This window comes from Branchiostoma floridae, chromosome 12 (genome assembly GCF_000003815.2).
Source record: "Branchiostoma floridae strain S238N-H82 chromosome 12, Bfl_VNyyK, whole genome shotgun sequence".
Taxonomy (NCBI): domain Eukaryota; kingdom Metazoa; phylum Chordata; class Leptocardii; order Amphioxiformes; family Branchiostomatidae; genus Branchiostoma; species Branchiostoma floridae.
In genome coordinates this window covers 12,233,712-12,250,153 of record NC_049990.1, presented here as the reverse complement: position 1 = coordinate 12,250,153, position 16,442 = coordinate 12,233,712, and the positions used below count along the sequence as shown (strand labels likewise).

The 16,442-nt window shown below is 40.0% G+C and overlaps 2 protein-coding genes across 2 annotated transcripts in view; both read left to right on the top strand.

Moving 5' to 3' along the window:
• Positions 1-9,517, top strand: part of LOC118427755 — a 26,816-nt gene extending 17,299 nt beyond the window's left edge. The window contains exons 3-11 of the mRNA XM_035837678.1: positions 2-76; positions 262-320; positions 850-1,024; positions 4,273-4,347; positions 4,970-5,065; positions 5,655-5,768; positions 6,520-6,688; positions 8,282-8,460; positions 9,033-9,517. Coding sequence (XP_035693571.1) covers positions 5-76; positions 262-320; positions 850-1,024; positions 4,273-4,347; positions 4,970-5,065; positions 5,655-5,768; positions 6,520-6,688; positions 8,282-8,460; positions 9,033-9,251 — 1,158 coding nt within the window. The 5' untranslated portion in view covers positions 2-4 and the 3' untranslated portion in view covers positions 9,252-9,517. The remainder of the gene's footprint in view (position 1; positions 77-261; positions 321-849; positions 1,025-4,272; positions 4,348-4,969; positions 5,066-5,654; positions 5,769-6,519; positions 6,689-8,281; positions 8,461-9,032) is intronic.
• Positions 9,518-11,096: 1,579 nt separating this feature from the next.
• The window catches only part of LOC118426993 (elongation factor G, mitochondrial-like), a 24,459-nt gene continuing 19,113 nt past the window's right edge, over positions 11,097-16,442 (top strand). Inside the window, exons 1-7 of the mRNA XM_035836628.1 lie at positions 11,097-11,297; positions 11,825-11,866; positions 13,027-13,149; positions 13,816-13,948; positions 14,391-14,556; positions 15,014-15,052; positions 15,356-15,472. Coding sequence (XP_035692521.1) covers positions 11,226-11,297; positions 11,825-11,866; positions 13,027-13,149; positions 13,816-13,948; positions 14,391-14,556; positions 15,014-15,052; positions 15,356-15,472 — 692 coding nt within the window. The 5' untranslated portion in view covers positions 11,097-11,225. The remainder of the gene's footprint in view (positions 11,298-11,824; positions 11,867-13,026; positions 13,150-13,815; positions 13,949-14,390; positions 14,557-15,013; positions 15,053-15,355; positions 15,473-16,442) is intronic.

The window sequence follows — 16,442 nt, the reverse complement described above, 5'->3', positions numbered from 1 at the left end:
AGCCATGCAGACAGCCAACTCCAAAATCAGGGGCAAGATATCAGACACTTCACTAGCTGGAGCACAGGAGGAAGATGTAGCTTTGCCTTTGTTTTTGAAAATCTGATGATTTCATGTATGTCCAAGAGTGACTGCCTTTAGTTTTCCACAGGAAATGAAAACAATGACAATTCCATAACTGGGAAATTCTTCCTTTGCACACTTAAAATGTTGTTCTTGTTTGACAGTCATTGTAGACTTGGTGTCATTTCTGTTCTTCAGGAAGACACCCTGCTGAAGAAATACCCAGCACTGATTGGAGGAGCACGTTTTAAACACAGGTAATGGAAACTTGTACGAGCATTCCGCTATAGGCTTGATTGGAAAAAACATAATTATAACAATTTTGAGCACAAATTTAATGCAACTATTAAATTGAACGAATAGAATTTTCACAAATTAAATCTTATCATAGGGCTTTTTGGGGTTTACGGAACAGCCTCAGCCCAGCAGGTAGAATTGTCAGTTACCCAGTAATAACTTTAAAAATTCCATTAGAGATAAAACCCCCATGCATGCATAACCTTGGGGCCCCAAAAGGGTAGCCTAGCTACCCTGCAGATTACTGTGCCCGCTGGGCCCAGGCTTTTCCGTAAACCCAGGCTTTTTCAAGGCTTTGAGTGCTGCAAGTATAGATAAATGCACCAAAAACTTGATCACAACTTTTCTCCAGAGCATCCCAAGCTGGTATGAGCTGTGGTGGAGTGGGAAAAAGCAGTTTAGCCTGCAGGGCTCAGGCTTTTCCGTAAACCCATTTTTTCAAGGTTTTGAGTGCACCAAAAACGTGATTACAACTTTACTCCTGACCAGAGCATCCCAAGCTGGTATGAGCTGCATGCAGCTAGCAGAGGAGGATGCTGATCAGGAGGAGGCTGCAGCACTGCCGGTTGGGGCCATGAAGGAGAGACTCAAGTCCCTGGGACAACATGCTGTGGATGTGTTTGGCATGATGATGAACCTGGCCCATGCTACTGTCAAGTATCAGGTACTCAACATTTAGAACAAAAAAAGTGGCTACCAAACTAAGGCGTCAGCAAAAGCATTGTGAGGATTTAGCTTTGAGTTGAAGCATGCAAGGTAAAGGCGGATAGAAATCTGTCACAACTTTCAAAATGTACTGTTGAGTTACAGTGTTGCGTATCTGTACATTATTTCTTAAGCACACATATGCCATGGGTTCAGATCTGCACTAAGAGTCAAGATGTCAACCTTGACCTAAATCCAGACTTAAACCTGAGTTTAGGTACTATATAGCACTATTGTACAGTCACCGTGACAAAAAATGTGAAGTGTATGCAATACAGTAGTCAGACTTGTTTTGAAATTTGAGCATATTTTGGGCTTTATTTAGACAAGTTATGAACATTTTTCTGTAGTTTTGCACTAAGTGCTTAGCTACAGAATGATACTCAAATGGCATCTGACAAACCACCACCAAAATTGAGCTCAAAACATTTAGCCCAACTGCCTGGCACACCTTGGAGAATACACAGTCCATATCATTATATCATTGGAATCCAGAATCTACACTGTATCATCTCACAAGCCTTGACCTCACTGTGATACTAATAGCGTACACAATGGAGATCTCCAGAAGAAATGTAAATACTAGCATATCCATATCCAAGCGATGCCTTCCCAGATTGGCTACATGTAAACAGTGTGATTAAGCACCAACCCCCTACCCCCTGGGCTAATTGCCGCCCTTTGTTGTCCCTTTGTCTGGCGTATTTAACAAGTAGAGCAGAAGATCACCTGTATCAATCACTCCACCTGGTGTCTGGTTACCAGGTGTGTTTTAGGATAAGGGTCAGAACCTACCTGGTTTACTGTACAACACAGGTCACCATAATGTCAATGGTCTTAACTCCATTGAGTAAAAAAACAGAAAAATTTTGAGCAGGAGTCATTTGGTGATCATAGAATTTAATGCAAACTTAGTTCAGGCTTCTTTTTGAAGTGAAATGAAACAACAACCCTTTTTTAATTTGGTGAATAGAGAAATCTCAATAGAGAAAGCCCAAATTTCAAATGATCATGGTTCAAAGTAAGGGTTTATAACACAATTGTAATTTCAAGACCACAAGCATAATTCCCTGGTTTTGTGGGACTTTTACAATCACATGCGGGTCGGTCTTCAGCATAGCAACCGTACCATTGAAACTAAAGACCATCAGTCACAATGAAAATCTACTTGTGTTACGAGTCCTGTCAACTCGTCACATATCACTTTTCTCTGTTGGTGGGAGATTTGGCGTTCCAACATTGCACCAACACTTCCTAAACGTAGTCACTTAGCACCATGCCTTGATTCTAGGTATTGCGTATGTTCAAAACTCTGTAATAGTTCTCTATAGGATTTTAGAAAAACAATCGTTCTGAGGCGGTTGATCCAGTTTGGGCCATTATCTTCACTGGCGCACTAACTAGGCAAGCATTACGTATATATATCATTGCAGTCTGAGGCTTAAAAAGCCTTAAGGCTTAAGCTACACTGCATTCCATAGCAACTGACCAACACTTACGAGTTGGAAGGCTTACTCGTTGTAACTAACTGGCAAGAGGTGGTTCAAATGGGAGGCTTCGAGTAAGCAAAGGTAAGTTTTTGTCTCAACATTCAATTTCCCATTCAGTGCATTGCAGTGAGAAAGTTGTGTTGATAAGTTTGACTGTATCGATAGCCTACTGTTAAAGCTTCATGTAGTTTCTATGTAGGGCACTTGTCTGCTGTGTTAACCCTAAACTGTCATTTACATTTTCCCATATAGAAGTGATGTTGAACCCTAGCAACTAATTTGAAAGAGAATCTGATTTCTGTATTTGTTGTGATTATAACACAAGAAGGGGTTATATTTTGGATATATGTCACTGTCAGCAGTCCCGTTGTTCAGCCACCCTGACATGTCAGATAATTACCTACAAGGTGTTAAAAGTATAATTGTTTTAGGACAAAGATTCTTAATCTTACCCTTACAAATGTGACAACCTTTTACTTAGGGATGAAACTATCGTTAACTATTTGTATTGCACACATTTCTGACCTGAACATATTCATCCGTGACTCCTCTTTGTTTCAAAATGCCATTTACCAATAATTCAGTAATTGCATTACATGTAAAATGCACTTGTGCACTTTCACAAGCATGTTATTAGTATACAGGACATTGCATGATTTTTGCCAGATCCTGTAAGTTTATTCAGCCCTGCAATTTCTTTTGGCACGTTTTGTTTGTGTGTAGAGTTTTCACTGTTTCTGTGCATAAACGTCAGCTTGGACAGTCAACAAAGACTATTTTGTGATGAAGAAACCTCTGATTTTACAATTTACAACCTTGCCAACACCTAAAGGGGAGTTGATACAGTTACTGTAGCAGAAAAAATTCTCTCTTTGAAGTCAAGTCACCGTACAACTTCTTGTACGGGTCTGTGGCACATAATGAACACAAGGTTACGGTTCAGAGGCAGAGAATTGTAAACTTTCTTCAGTGTTAAGTGGGGAGGGGGGGTGTTACTGTGCCACAACCAGTAGATTTCTAGCAAGGACACACCTTCCAAGTCGATTCTCACCACTACTACGCCACTGCACTAGTCGTGAGATTGGTTTCTGTGTTACAGTAGTAATATTTATCTAATATCTATTAAGGTTCTCCAATGAAGTGAAAGGTATGGCGGAACAGGTGTTTCTTGTTAGAAGACACCTGTTGCTGTATCTTACAAAAACAAGGACAGGTGTTCCAACAGCTTGAGTCCTTTAGAGAAGGTGTTAAACCAATAGTCCTTTTTCATTTAGAGGCATACCTTGAGTATGCTTATTAGAACCAACAATTCCTAAACTGGTATGATGATGGTGTGTTACATCAGGAGGTACATTGTAGATTTAAGGTTATGCTTTAGAGAATACAGATGTCAATAACAATAATAGTTTATTACAAATTCTTGTCCGAGGGCTAATTGCAGGTACATGTAACATGAAAGGAGACAAATAGTGTACATGTAGAATGATATAAAATGCGTCTACTCTAGTCTAAAAGCTAACTCTAATCTCCCTTATTTATCCAGTTGTAGAGATTGAATTGTTTTTTAATATTGTTTACCTGGCTGTCTAACCTTCATAAACCTAACTCTAAATTGTAACTTGTTGGGTACAACATCTTTTCTTATTAGTAGAAGATGAATGATTGCACCATGTATTTTTTGTCAATGCTGACCTTGTCCCTGATGATGTACCCACAGTTCCAGGACTATGTACACCTGCACCAGGTGATGAAGCCCAAACACAGGCAGCAGATGAAGGAACTCATGACCATGGTCAGTTACATGCACACCTGCAATTATCACCTGTAGAAAAAATATCCCAGCTATTGTGGATGTCTGTAGCCGCTATGAATCAGACTATCATACCTGCGAATGATTGATTGAAGTATGCCATGTAATGCCCCTGCTCTCCATGTATTTCACCCTCAGGGACCCCAACAAACTCCAAGGGTGGGGGGAGCAGTACTAAATCCACATAGTCAGGCCATGTGACCATAAGAATCCTTTGTTTCAACCCTATCTGGGATAGCTTACTGATAAAAATCAAAAGTTTTTCTCTAAACAGCCAGGGGAAACGTTTTCTTAAGGCTAAGATGCAAAGTCATGAGTTTGAGATTGAATATAATGTATTAATGAGTGATTCATTTTGTAATACTATGTAATTTAACTCATACATATCAGATTCTGTAAATCATTTCAGATGATTCTACATTTTGTTGCTAAGATTGTTTGAATGTCCATTATATAATTTGGCGACGATATCGATGGGTTAGTAATGTATTGATCCTGAAGAAGGCAAAAGTGGTCGTTGAAAATTTAATCTGTATGCTTTTTAGTCTAGCTTTTTACTAGGATTAGTACTGTGTTTCATAACTGTGACAACTTCTGTCCTCAGCTGGAAGGTGTAGAAGAAGACGATGATGATGACGATGATGATTTCATGTACAAGGGCACAAGGAGGAGGTCGTCCATCTTACACAAATACTTCCTGGTGAGGCAACTGTCTTTTATTATACATACAAGCCTGCATTTGGCTGTTTACTTTAAAATTTGTAACTCTAAAAAACTTCTGTGCCTGGATTCCTTTCATAGCATCTGTATCAAGAATAAGGCTCCATTAGGTTCCTGGCAAGCATAGAAATATGAGAATAGAGAAGCATAGACAAAAGTTCATCTTGACTGGTCACATATGCTGCTAGAAACTATACTCTAAGAAACGTTGATAAAGGTTAGACATCCAGGAAATAAAATCTGCCAAATAGAAATTACTCAAGCAACTGGATATGATTTTTGATATGGTCAGATGTTTGTTATAATCTGAAAAACGAATGCTATCTGAAACGTCTGTCCGTTTTCAAAATTATAAATCCAGTTGCTTGTTAAATGAGTAATTCCTTGCTATTTGGCATATGCTATAAAATGTATTTTTGTTAACAAAAGTCTCAATCACATTTATTGGGACCAGTACAAACAAGCTTGGAAAATACAAGTTTTCAACAATTTTGGACCTTGAGAGACGACAGCCAACTCCACAATAACCCATGATGTGTTCCCATTCTGCCCCCCTCCCCCTCCCCCAGGACAATCGTATGGAACAGAAGCTGAGAAAGACCATGCAGGTGAAGGGTCTGAGAACCATTGGCAGTGGCTTCCACCTACAGACCCCTCCCCGGCCTGCCACGGACTCCCAACAGGTCCTACATCTCTTACTCACTAGCTGTAGAAAAGATCTAGGACTCACTTCCATACCCACAAAAGCAAGCCTATTAAATTGTTAAGTAGAATCTTATATCCTATCTTATAAAGAAACCAATACATATAGAATACACCGTGTTGTATTTTATTTATGTCATACCCACCTAAGAAAACCCGTTTTGTTGCGAAATGTGCCAGAAGTTGAACAAATTTGGTGCCCTCGAACAAAGTCTTGCAACAGTAATGTTCCAACGTCTGAATCAGGTATTCAAACATTCGATGGCGCAGCACTCGGCCCGCTCGAATTATTTAAATGGAGCCTGTGTGATTCGCCTTTCTAACCTGTCTGATACGGAAGTTATGGCCCGGTCCGGAACACCCGTATCGAACGTTTTCGCATCACAGGTATGACATAAAAAAGCTTATGCACGTAGGTGGGGAAAAGGCGGTATTCCAACTGCAAAATTTCAGGTTGTGCACTACTCTACCTGTGGTTTTATCAAGCAAAATGTGTTTGCCTTTGCAAGTGTGTATTTTTTTTAGCACTGCTTCAAGTAACTTATTTTCATGGGGAATTTATTTTGCAGTTTAAGGGGAAAGTATTTATAGGTTTTTGCAATGTTGGATGGTTGAAACAATACTGTAATACTGTACCTAATACAAAACATATAACGTTAATAACATGTAGTGAGCATTGGTAGCCTACATGTTTCATGTAGTAACTGATATACCTTTTTGTTACAAACCTAGGCCCAGGAACCCAGATTAGTGCTGTCCAAGAGTTTTGTCCAACTCCGCAGCACGGTTTCCCGCGTGGGGACGACAGCGTCGGTACACAGGCCTGAGCTGGAGATCCCCAAGGCCACAGTCTCCAGGGCTGGACTACCTGTACTGGCGGTGGGGCTCGGCAATAGGAAAGGTACTACTATCTTCTTCAACTTTATTTAATTTTTTTATTTATTTGTTCAGCTGTTTACAAACAGCCAGGGCTGCCCAACTAGCCGTAGCAGGGCTCGAAATTCATTTTTGGGATTAGGTGCACTGGTGCACCCAGCTTAAAAAATTGGGTGCACCAAAACATTTTTGGGTGCACCACTTAAATTTAAGTAGAATGTCAAAAAAACCTTAAAACAAAACTTAGTTACAAGCTATCAAATTCTTACACAAGTAACATGACAAACATTTTCATTATCTTTCTAACACTTAGATGTCAAGAATATGATGTATACTAGTACACTTGATATCTTTCCATACATAAGCCTAAGAAAATATTTAGGTGCACCCTGTGCACCCACTGAAAAAAATTGGGTGCACAGTTCCAGTTTTGGGTGCACCTGCACCTGTATTTCGAGCCCTGCATAGGCTATTGCTATGGGCTAACCCTGTAACCTTCTTCAACTTAGGCCACACTATCTTAATTTTATGGATGACATCCATGTGCACAATGATGACTTTTGCCTGTTCTCGACAAAAAAAAAAAAACCTGTGGCCACAGGTAGCATCCCTGGTCAATCAGAATTTCAAGCGGAGGACCTGCTTTACAGGGTAAGGGGGCATATGGTCAGGGCATGGGGCCACAGTGCCAGAGGATGTCAGCCATAAAAATAGATAAGTGTGGTTCTACTTCTAAATAGAGGTTTTATATTGCCAGTGATAGCCACTCCCTTATTGGTCAAACCAATAATTTCAATGCTATCATTGGTTGAACTAATAATTGTGATTGACAGTCAGGGATTTGGCCTATTATTCAATATGTAGGAATACCCCCCTATGAGTATGAGCATACATACTGTGAAGTGATTTAAATGAAGGGGAGGGGGTCTTGTAGTCAATGAGGAAAACGTGGTGAAAGATTTTGAGGTAGTATGGGTAGTCCAGTGGTTAGGAACCATGCCTCTGGAACTAGAAGCCATGAGTTTGATTCCGGCTGTGTCGCTCACCTGACATGCACACTACCGGTATACTGGAAAGGGTTGTAGTCCTTAGGACGGTATGTTAAGCAGTGGTCCACAGTTCATTGTGCTTGTCGAAAAGAGCTAGGGGCATTTCCCAGGTACGATGAACTTATAATACTGTACATAGCATCTGTCCTCTCTGTTGTGACCAGAGGAAGACTAGCTTTAGTGAGCTAAAACTGTAGCGAGATCATTGAAAGAAGAATCACTCTTTACTTCTGGATACTTTAAAAAATTTTACATTTTCATTTCACTGAGGAAGGAAGGTAGCCTGGAATCCAGCCGTATTTTGCTTTGGTCGCTCCCCTGAGGTACGCTTCCTGCCAATACGTATTGGCACGAAGCGTACCTCAGGGGAGCGACCAAAGCACAATACGGCTGGATTCCAGGCTAGAAGGAAGGTGGATGCCTTTCGAAACGTCTAGTAAAATTTTTAAAGTATCCAGAAGTAAAGAGTGATTCTTCTTCAATGTCAACAATACCTGGATGTCTAATCTTCACAAATGTAGCGAGATCACTTTCCTTTTTGAAATTATCAACATCTTTCTGTCCTATAGGAGCCCAGACCACCTACCCCCGGGCCAGGAAAGGCAGCATACAGCCGTGGAGAGACACTCATCTCTACAAAATGACTGCTCTGGATCCAACCTACAGGGTGGTCAACCCGGGGGCAAAGGTCACAACAACAAAGCTGGGCTCAGGGTTCACTGTTCCAATTAAGTTCAAGGGACAAGAGGTGAGGTCAATAGATGTAATACTAGTACTGGGTACATTTGATATGACAACAAATGACAACTTTCAAAGGATGTATTGGTCAAATAATGCTACTATGAATTGATGCTAGTGCTTGTACTGATGGACAACCAGGACAAATAATTGGCAAGATGTTCTTGTAGTCAGGATTGGTGCTGCAGAATCTTAATCATAAGGTTCTGGACTTCAATCCCAAGTAGTCCACAATGTTGTGTCCCTGGGGAAAGCAAGTGTTCTATAATTTCCTAACTCAACTTGAGTGACTTGAAAATGAGTTGTGGTTAGAGATATCCTTTTAGATGGGACATGATGTCAAATGTGTGATGTCTTAGGAGAGCAACACTTAAAGTTTAAGCATGTTATCATAAAGATCCTACCACACTTAAGGAAAAGAGGAAGGGCCCTTCCCGCTGTGAGTGAATAAAACCACTGTCCAGTCTTACAGAGCTTGTACTAACACTAACAGTACAAAACTGAATCGCTACACCCACTGGTTTACCATGCTATGCAAAATGAACAAACTGAACGATGAAACTGTTGTGGTTTGTTTTCCAGCCTAAACCGTTCAAGCCAAAGAGGACGACTCAAGTGAAATCTCGGCCCAGAGAATCCCTTCCCCACCCCCCGGGACTGACTTTTCCCCTCCCCTCTCTGAAGCCTACTCGTGTGCAGGGCAAACGTGCAAAAGGCACCATCAGTACCTCTAAGGTTCAGCAAAGCAGGGACCAAGGGACAGTTCTACCTCTTCTGTTTGTGACTAGCAAACAGATATGAGGACACAACTCAAGCACAATCATGCTGAATTGGACCTGCAATCATTTATCAATTATGCATTAAATACATGTATTGTAAATGGAACATTCTTCCGTACTTGTACAGATAATGAATGCTATCATGATGAAAATATTTTGCAAATACCAGAATAGAATTGGTGAAAACGTCATATTTATGTAACATATCGTGTACATACATGTATTGTCAACCAAATTTTGTACATAAGAGCTGTAAACCAATGACAATAAAGATGGTTAAAAAACTAGGCTTGCCTCTCAAACTGTGGTCTTGGATTATACATACCGGTACATGCTTAGTCCTTATGGTTCAAGTTACAGTAGTGAGATAAAATGTGGGAAGAAAGCATATCCCTTTATATACATGTAAGTAATACACAAATAAGGCTCACGAAAAGTCATCAATTCAAGAAAATTGTGTATCTTGTCTTCTGGCAATGTATAATATCAATATCAATCAGCCGCGGGCATCAGGGTATAAGTTTAACTTAAATAATTGTCAACAAGCAATGACTTTAGATTGAAGTTTATTTTATTACGTTGTGCACTTACTTCAATGTGATTTTCAAATGGGAGTAATCAGAGCTCAGATCAAGTGTAGAAGGTGACATCGGATGACATGTATTCATACATCCTACACACTGGTCTCATTTTCATCATTGCTCTGACAAAGGGGGATGGAGAAGAGAAGGAGGGAAAGAATGAGGGAATAGGGTTTAGAGGAGGTAGGGATGAGGGTGTGGATGAGGGAAGGGAGAACAGAGGGATAGATGGAAGTATTTTAACGCTCTCGGTTAGGGTTGTCTTCACCGCACCACACAGGTTGTGGCGCTCAGATTTGGCCTAAGAATTTGGTCTTCAGCCCAGAGGCACGCCTGTGTGTGAAAAATGGAAAAGGTGTAAATGCTGAAAACGGTTGACGAGATCAACGCAGTTAGTAGTATGAGCTGATGAAAAATTATATCAAACTGAATAATGTCTACTTTTTCAAAGAAGAAACATTGTGGGCAAACACCACAGTACAAGTTATTCTAACTAAGTCACGCATCTTGAATTTCAAGTTGAAGTTCTAGCAGCCCTTAACTTAAGTACCGTTACATAATTTGGACAGGTCCTTAGTGCACTAATTGAAAATTTATCAATTTTTCTAGTCTCCAAACAGGTCCTACGGTGGGAAATGCATAACGTTACTTCTAGAGAAGGATAGCCACACTCCTTTGGCCAGCTTGGTACTGTATCTTATGCCACCGTAGGATCTGCTTGGAAGTTGGAGATCACAATCGTTCCTCGGGATTACGCAGTTATGTACATATAATTCAAATTTTGGGCAGCTTGGTTGATGATTATGTAGTCATTGTGTAGGAAATTCAAAAGCAGGAGTTCTTTGACCTCTGGACAGCCCCAAATTTGTCTGACAAAAAATGACACATGGTCTGACCAAAAACGCTATCATCTTGGCTAAAATGTAGTTATATGGTTTGAAACTAATACACTGAACAGAAAAACATGTAGCTAGACTCTGGGTGTCTTATTTGTACCGAAAACTCCACAAATCTTGCAAAACCGCCCAAATTTCTCAGAGTAAATTCACACCAAACTCACCAAAAAGACGCGCCGAGGTCAAGTGGCGCAAGTGCTGATGGTATGGGAATGTTCCACTCACTTTACGAACTCAAACGTATATCGTTGAGCTGTAAAAATTAAAGATGTCAGTAATTAAAAAAATTAAAAATTATTGTAGTATAGAAGAATAATTAACGTGTTTAAATGGATATTCATATGCAGAAAAAAGGTGATTGAATGGAACAATCCCCCCTAAAACAATGGTAAGACCCAAAGTTCACTGCAGTTGCGCGTTCAGATGACCTTTACCGGAACGAAGACGACGAAACAGCGCAGTTTTCTGGATAATTCTGACGTTAATTTGAAGACTTTATTGTATTAGAATAACGTAACCATGAGCTTATTAAGAGCGACGTTAGTACTTACTTCACAGCAGTGTAAGCTGGCAAGACGGGCGCAAACACAGGTCAGTAACAGCGTGGTCATCACGATCATGCCGGTGCTTGTCAAAAACGTGTGCGTATTTTTTTTCCGGCATGTGCATAGAAGATCTCTTTTTCCTTTCTTGCAAGGTTTCAGTAGATCTTTATGGTACGTAAACCACACAGGAACCTTTATATTATTCTAGCTCTTTGTGGTTACCTAACGAAACGAAGCATGCAGTTGTCTCGTTATACGTTACGCAAGATCACTGTTACATGTGCAGGAGGTTGAAGTGTATCATTGTTCCGCAAGGGGGCGGTGGTGAATGGTCGAGATTGCACACTTTTTAAATTATCTAAACCAAAGAGGTTTTTAACCTTGTCCAAACCAACCCGGTTCAAACCCCATCAATGGCAAACAATGAACGTAGTACAAACTTATGGTTGCTCAAAGATTCAATTAAATTAGCTAGTCCTAATCATTTTTTTTTACATTGAATGTGCAGAAAATTTATATCAGGCAGAATTATTCAAATTAACATTAAATTTATGTTGTATTGTTTGTCCCCAGTTGGCACCAGCTGTGTTAAGACTATATACAACAGATGAAAAGGTGAGTGGTAGTTATTAAGACATCCTACTGTGAAAGTAGATGATATAATTTAATATTTTCTAGTAGTTTCATTTTCATAAAATCTGCCAGCTATTGCACTAACGTTATACATGTATGTAGAAATGTGTATAAGATGTATTTTTTTTTTTTTTTTTCTTTGTAGTTTTTTTATTTTTTTTATTTTTATTTTTTTTTTAATTAAAAACAACAACAACAACAACAACAGTACATTTGTCAACAACTAAGACTAGATTTTGTACAGTTGAGTACCGTTGCACATGGAGGGATAACATATACTGGTGTGTCTGGACGAATTACATGCAGTACATGGGTAGTGGAACAGTTAGAAGAGACAAATACATGTAGTACATCTGGGGAACCTTAAGGAATATGTACAGTCTGATATTACACTATGATCAAAAATGGAGAAGTCTAACAGTAGGTGCAGTTCATGCCAAACTATCAATAGAAAATTTGTACAATCAATCTACATTGGCTGTCAGTCTATCATGGAATATCCGCTCTTCAAAGTCCTTTTCAAAGACATTAAAGAGGCTAGTAAAGCACAGGTGTGGGTCTTTTCTATGCCAGATCCAAGTTTTAAAAATTGTCCATTTAGCCACAGTAACAGTAAAGGTTCTATTTTTCTGGTCTTTAGCAGTTATCAAATGATCAATTTTTCCAAATAAAATCTCCTGCAAAGTAATTTTTATGTTGGGCAAGGGTACAAATGTGTTAACTAATTCCCAGAAATATATGCTCATAATCTTCTATGCTTCCACTGCTACATAGTGTACATGTTGCATCATATTTGTGTCCCGTTTCATCTTTGATACCCCATTTGTGCAGATTGTGTGCACATGGTAATATTCGGTGTAATAGTTTGTAGTTTAACTCTGCTAACTTAGTGTCTATACAGGTCTGTGTGCTTAACCATCTCCAGATATTTTCCCAAGCCAGGGTTTCAGTAGGAAATATGGATTGCCATTTTTTACAGCATGTTGGTTCCTTGGCCTGTGCCTGCATTAATGCATTATAAAACAATTTGCAGGTGTTCTTGCTTTTGATTTGTTTTGTTGTTTTACCATCAAATATACATGGGGTAAGGGTGTTAAAAAAAAAAAAGATGTATTTTTATATCTATAATTGCATATTTTCAGAGCAAAGCTTTGGACGTATCCAGAATACGAAACATCGGGATCTCTGCACACATCGACTCTGGGAAGACCACGCTGACGGAGAGAGTGCTGTATTACACAGGGAGGATTGAGGCCATGCATGAGGTATCACCATTGCTACTGTCTACAGTAATACTCATCTATGTAAATGTATGGAAGCAAAATTCAGCATAGTAACATGTGTGAAATTTTTTTTGTCAAAAGTATGGTAAGTCAAAAGTATGGTAACAAAAATTTGACATAGTACCATATGTGTAACATCATCAAAAGGGGCCATAATAAATTTTGGTATGAGGTCAACCCTGGTGTGAGATCTACCAGTAAAACACCCTGCCCTGCATCTATCCTGCCTAAATACATGTATACTAGTATCATCGATGCTCCTGCTAGTCCTGGTCGCCCAATGGACTGAGTGGCCCCCTTGAATAGAGAGCCAATTAGCCCAGGGTAGCAAGAGATTGAATAATCAGAATATCTTTTGTAAAAAAAAAGCACGACAGATGCTGTTCATAACTCTTGAGTAAAGGTAACAGAAAAAAGGTAGTCCTGTAGCCTTTTTTTAGCTGTAACGGCAGTGGGTTGTTATCCACTTTCTTTGTCTACATTTTTTGTAGCTATAGGGTACTGTATTGGAAGGTGGAGCTCATCCCTCTCCTTCCACCACCTTTTACCTTACCGACCAAAGTGAGGTAACCATTTTTTACACCTGGGTGGAGTGAGGAAAGTCGTGTAAATCTGAGTAAGTAAGCGCTTTTGCATTTTGATTGATAGGTCAAGGGCAAGGACCAGGTGGGGGCGACCATGGACTTCATGGAGCTGGAGCGGCAGCGCGGCATCACCATCCAATCAGCAGCCACCTACACCGAGTGGAAGGACTACAACATCAACATCATCGACACTCCTGGTAGGTTGGTGGGAGGGGGGCACTGAAGTGACGGGGAGGGATCAGATGATGGTATTCCTATTTTGTCTGTTGGGAAGGTTTGTAAAGCAGTTGGAATGACAGGTTCGTCTCTTAGCTTAATTTTTTTCATCCCACTCATTGTTTGGGAGCCCATGCTGTTGATTTTCACTGTAAAATCAGTCCTTAAAGTTTGCAAATTCAAACTACATTTTCATCAGCTTACATGTGAATTATTTTGGGTCTGAGCAAACAAATTTCCATTCAGGGTTGGAGAGCCATGGAAACAGCCCCGGGGGTGAAGTCTGCCATCTGATTGTGTAATTGTCTTTGTACAGGCCATGTAGACTTCACCATTAAGGTAGAGCGTGCCCTGGACGGGGCAGTGTTACTAGTAGTGCTGTGAGAGAGGGTGTTGAGTTTATGTTCCTGTGTTTATTTCCAGGCCATGTAGACTTCACCATTGAGGTGGAGCGTGCCCTGAGAGTATTGGACGGGGCAGTGTTGGTGCTGTGTGCCGTGGGAGGGGTGCAAAGTCAGACTCTGACCGTCAACAGACAGATGAAACGGTACAGCGTCCCATGTCTGGGCTTCATCAACAAACTGGACAGGTCAGTCTGTTGTTCTTGGTTAAAGCTTTGTTTGTATCTTACAAGTGATAATCTGCCTCAAGACATAACACACAGTAGGCACAAGCTGGATAAAAATATTTAAAACCATGTAAACTGATGAAACAGTGCTTTGAATCGAATTCTTACAAATTGAAATCTCAAAGCCTCCTTTTCACGTAACAGCAATTGCTGAGGGACTGTTGAGCAGCCAATATTGCCTTAATTTTATTACTAGAACATGATGCACCTTGCAAAGTATGATTTAAAATACAAGACACACAAAGCATTGAAAAAATAGTTTCTGTTCTATAAAGTTTGTTGAGCGATCTGTAAAAAAATTGGCCCCTTAGCAGTTGGAAAGCATTACTAGTGCTTATTTTAGGTCTGAGATTTTTTTTTTTTTTCGGACAAGATTTTAATGATAACGTTTCAATTGACACTTCTTTCTATCCCACAGACAAGGCGCCAACCCTGAGAGAGTACTAAACCAGATGAGGTAAGAAAAGGCTACTGTTACACACTTAAATCTGTCAGTTATAAACTGTCAAACTTTAACTGCACGTGTAGATACAAACTTAAGATTTTTTACTATCAATTCCTCCTTCTGACACTCTTCAACTACTTTTGTTTAAACCTTTAGGTTATTAAAAAGAAATTATAGTACACAGTGCATATAGAATTGATGTTTTTTTTCTATTCCATTGCCATCGAGTTATACATTAGACCTCTGTCAGATGAATACTATTTTGTAACAGCCATTATCATTGATAGTTGGTCCAGTATTTCCATTGTATTTCAGGAGTAAGCTGAACCACAATGCTGCGTTTGTCCAGCTGCCGATCGGCTTGGAGTCCAAAACTAAAGGGATCGTTGATCTTGTCCATAGAAGAGCCATATATTTTGATGGTTCTGATGGGTAAGAAGAGTGGTTTTTAAAAAGTGCTTGGCGACTAGGAGATACGCTAGTGGAAACTTATGACAATTATTTATTTAAAATCAGACATAAATTTGTGACTTAAATAAAAGAGAAATCTCATTTCATCCAAATTTCAAAAATTAACCTTCAGTAGCTTTCTAGAAATTAACTTTTGATTCTTTTCATAATACAATAAGAATAAATATTAAAGGACAGCATCAGAAAATTTTCAATTCATTATTTTCCAGTAGTTTACTCATTAAAAAGTTGATGTACGTCAATTTTTACATTGATCCGCCTAATATGACCCTGTAGACACGTTTGAACTTCGCGCTCTCCTCCTTTCCCCGCCGCGCTGGCCGATGACGTAATGGCCGCGTTCTGAGAGTCTGACGTCACAGATCCAAAACTTCTAGCCAGCCATTTTGCTCGGTGAACCTCGGTCCTCTCAGCGGTAAATAATCACTCCGCCATTCTGGAGTTCAGTCCGTAGTTGTTGACAATTACTTTCGTGGACCTGTAAGTCGCATTGTGACCTGTCTACGAAGCCATAGTCCCCGGGAGACTAAACATGAATGAGCTTGCCTGCGAGTAAACCGCGCGGCGACGGGACGAAATCAAAACAATGGCGGTGGGGAAGGTTCACGCACCGTGCCATTCTGGACTGTTACAAGAGCGAGTTTGGGTCAATCCTTACCTTCTCCTTTCCGGACAGCACAGCGATAATTACACGTAAGCTTCCACGAATTTTGGTTGAATTCACAGTTGTCCAACTGGCAGTGACATTAAAAAAAAGAAACATTTTCCTCTGACAACATACCCTTGATCACTACATATCGAACGATCCCCTTATCGCGCCGAAACAGATTCGAGCGAGTTACGCCTCGCCTCTCACTTTATTTTCTGTTTCTCGGGTAAATTATCAGCACTGTCCGGTTTTTCTATCATGCAGCTCTGGCGGAGATTATTG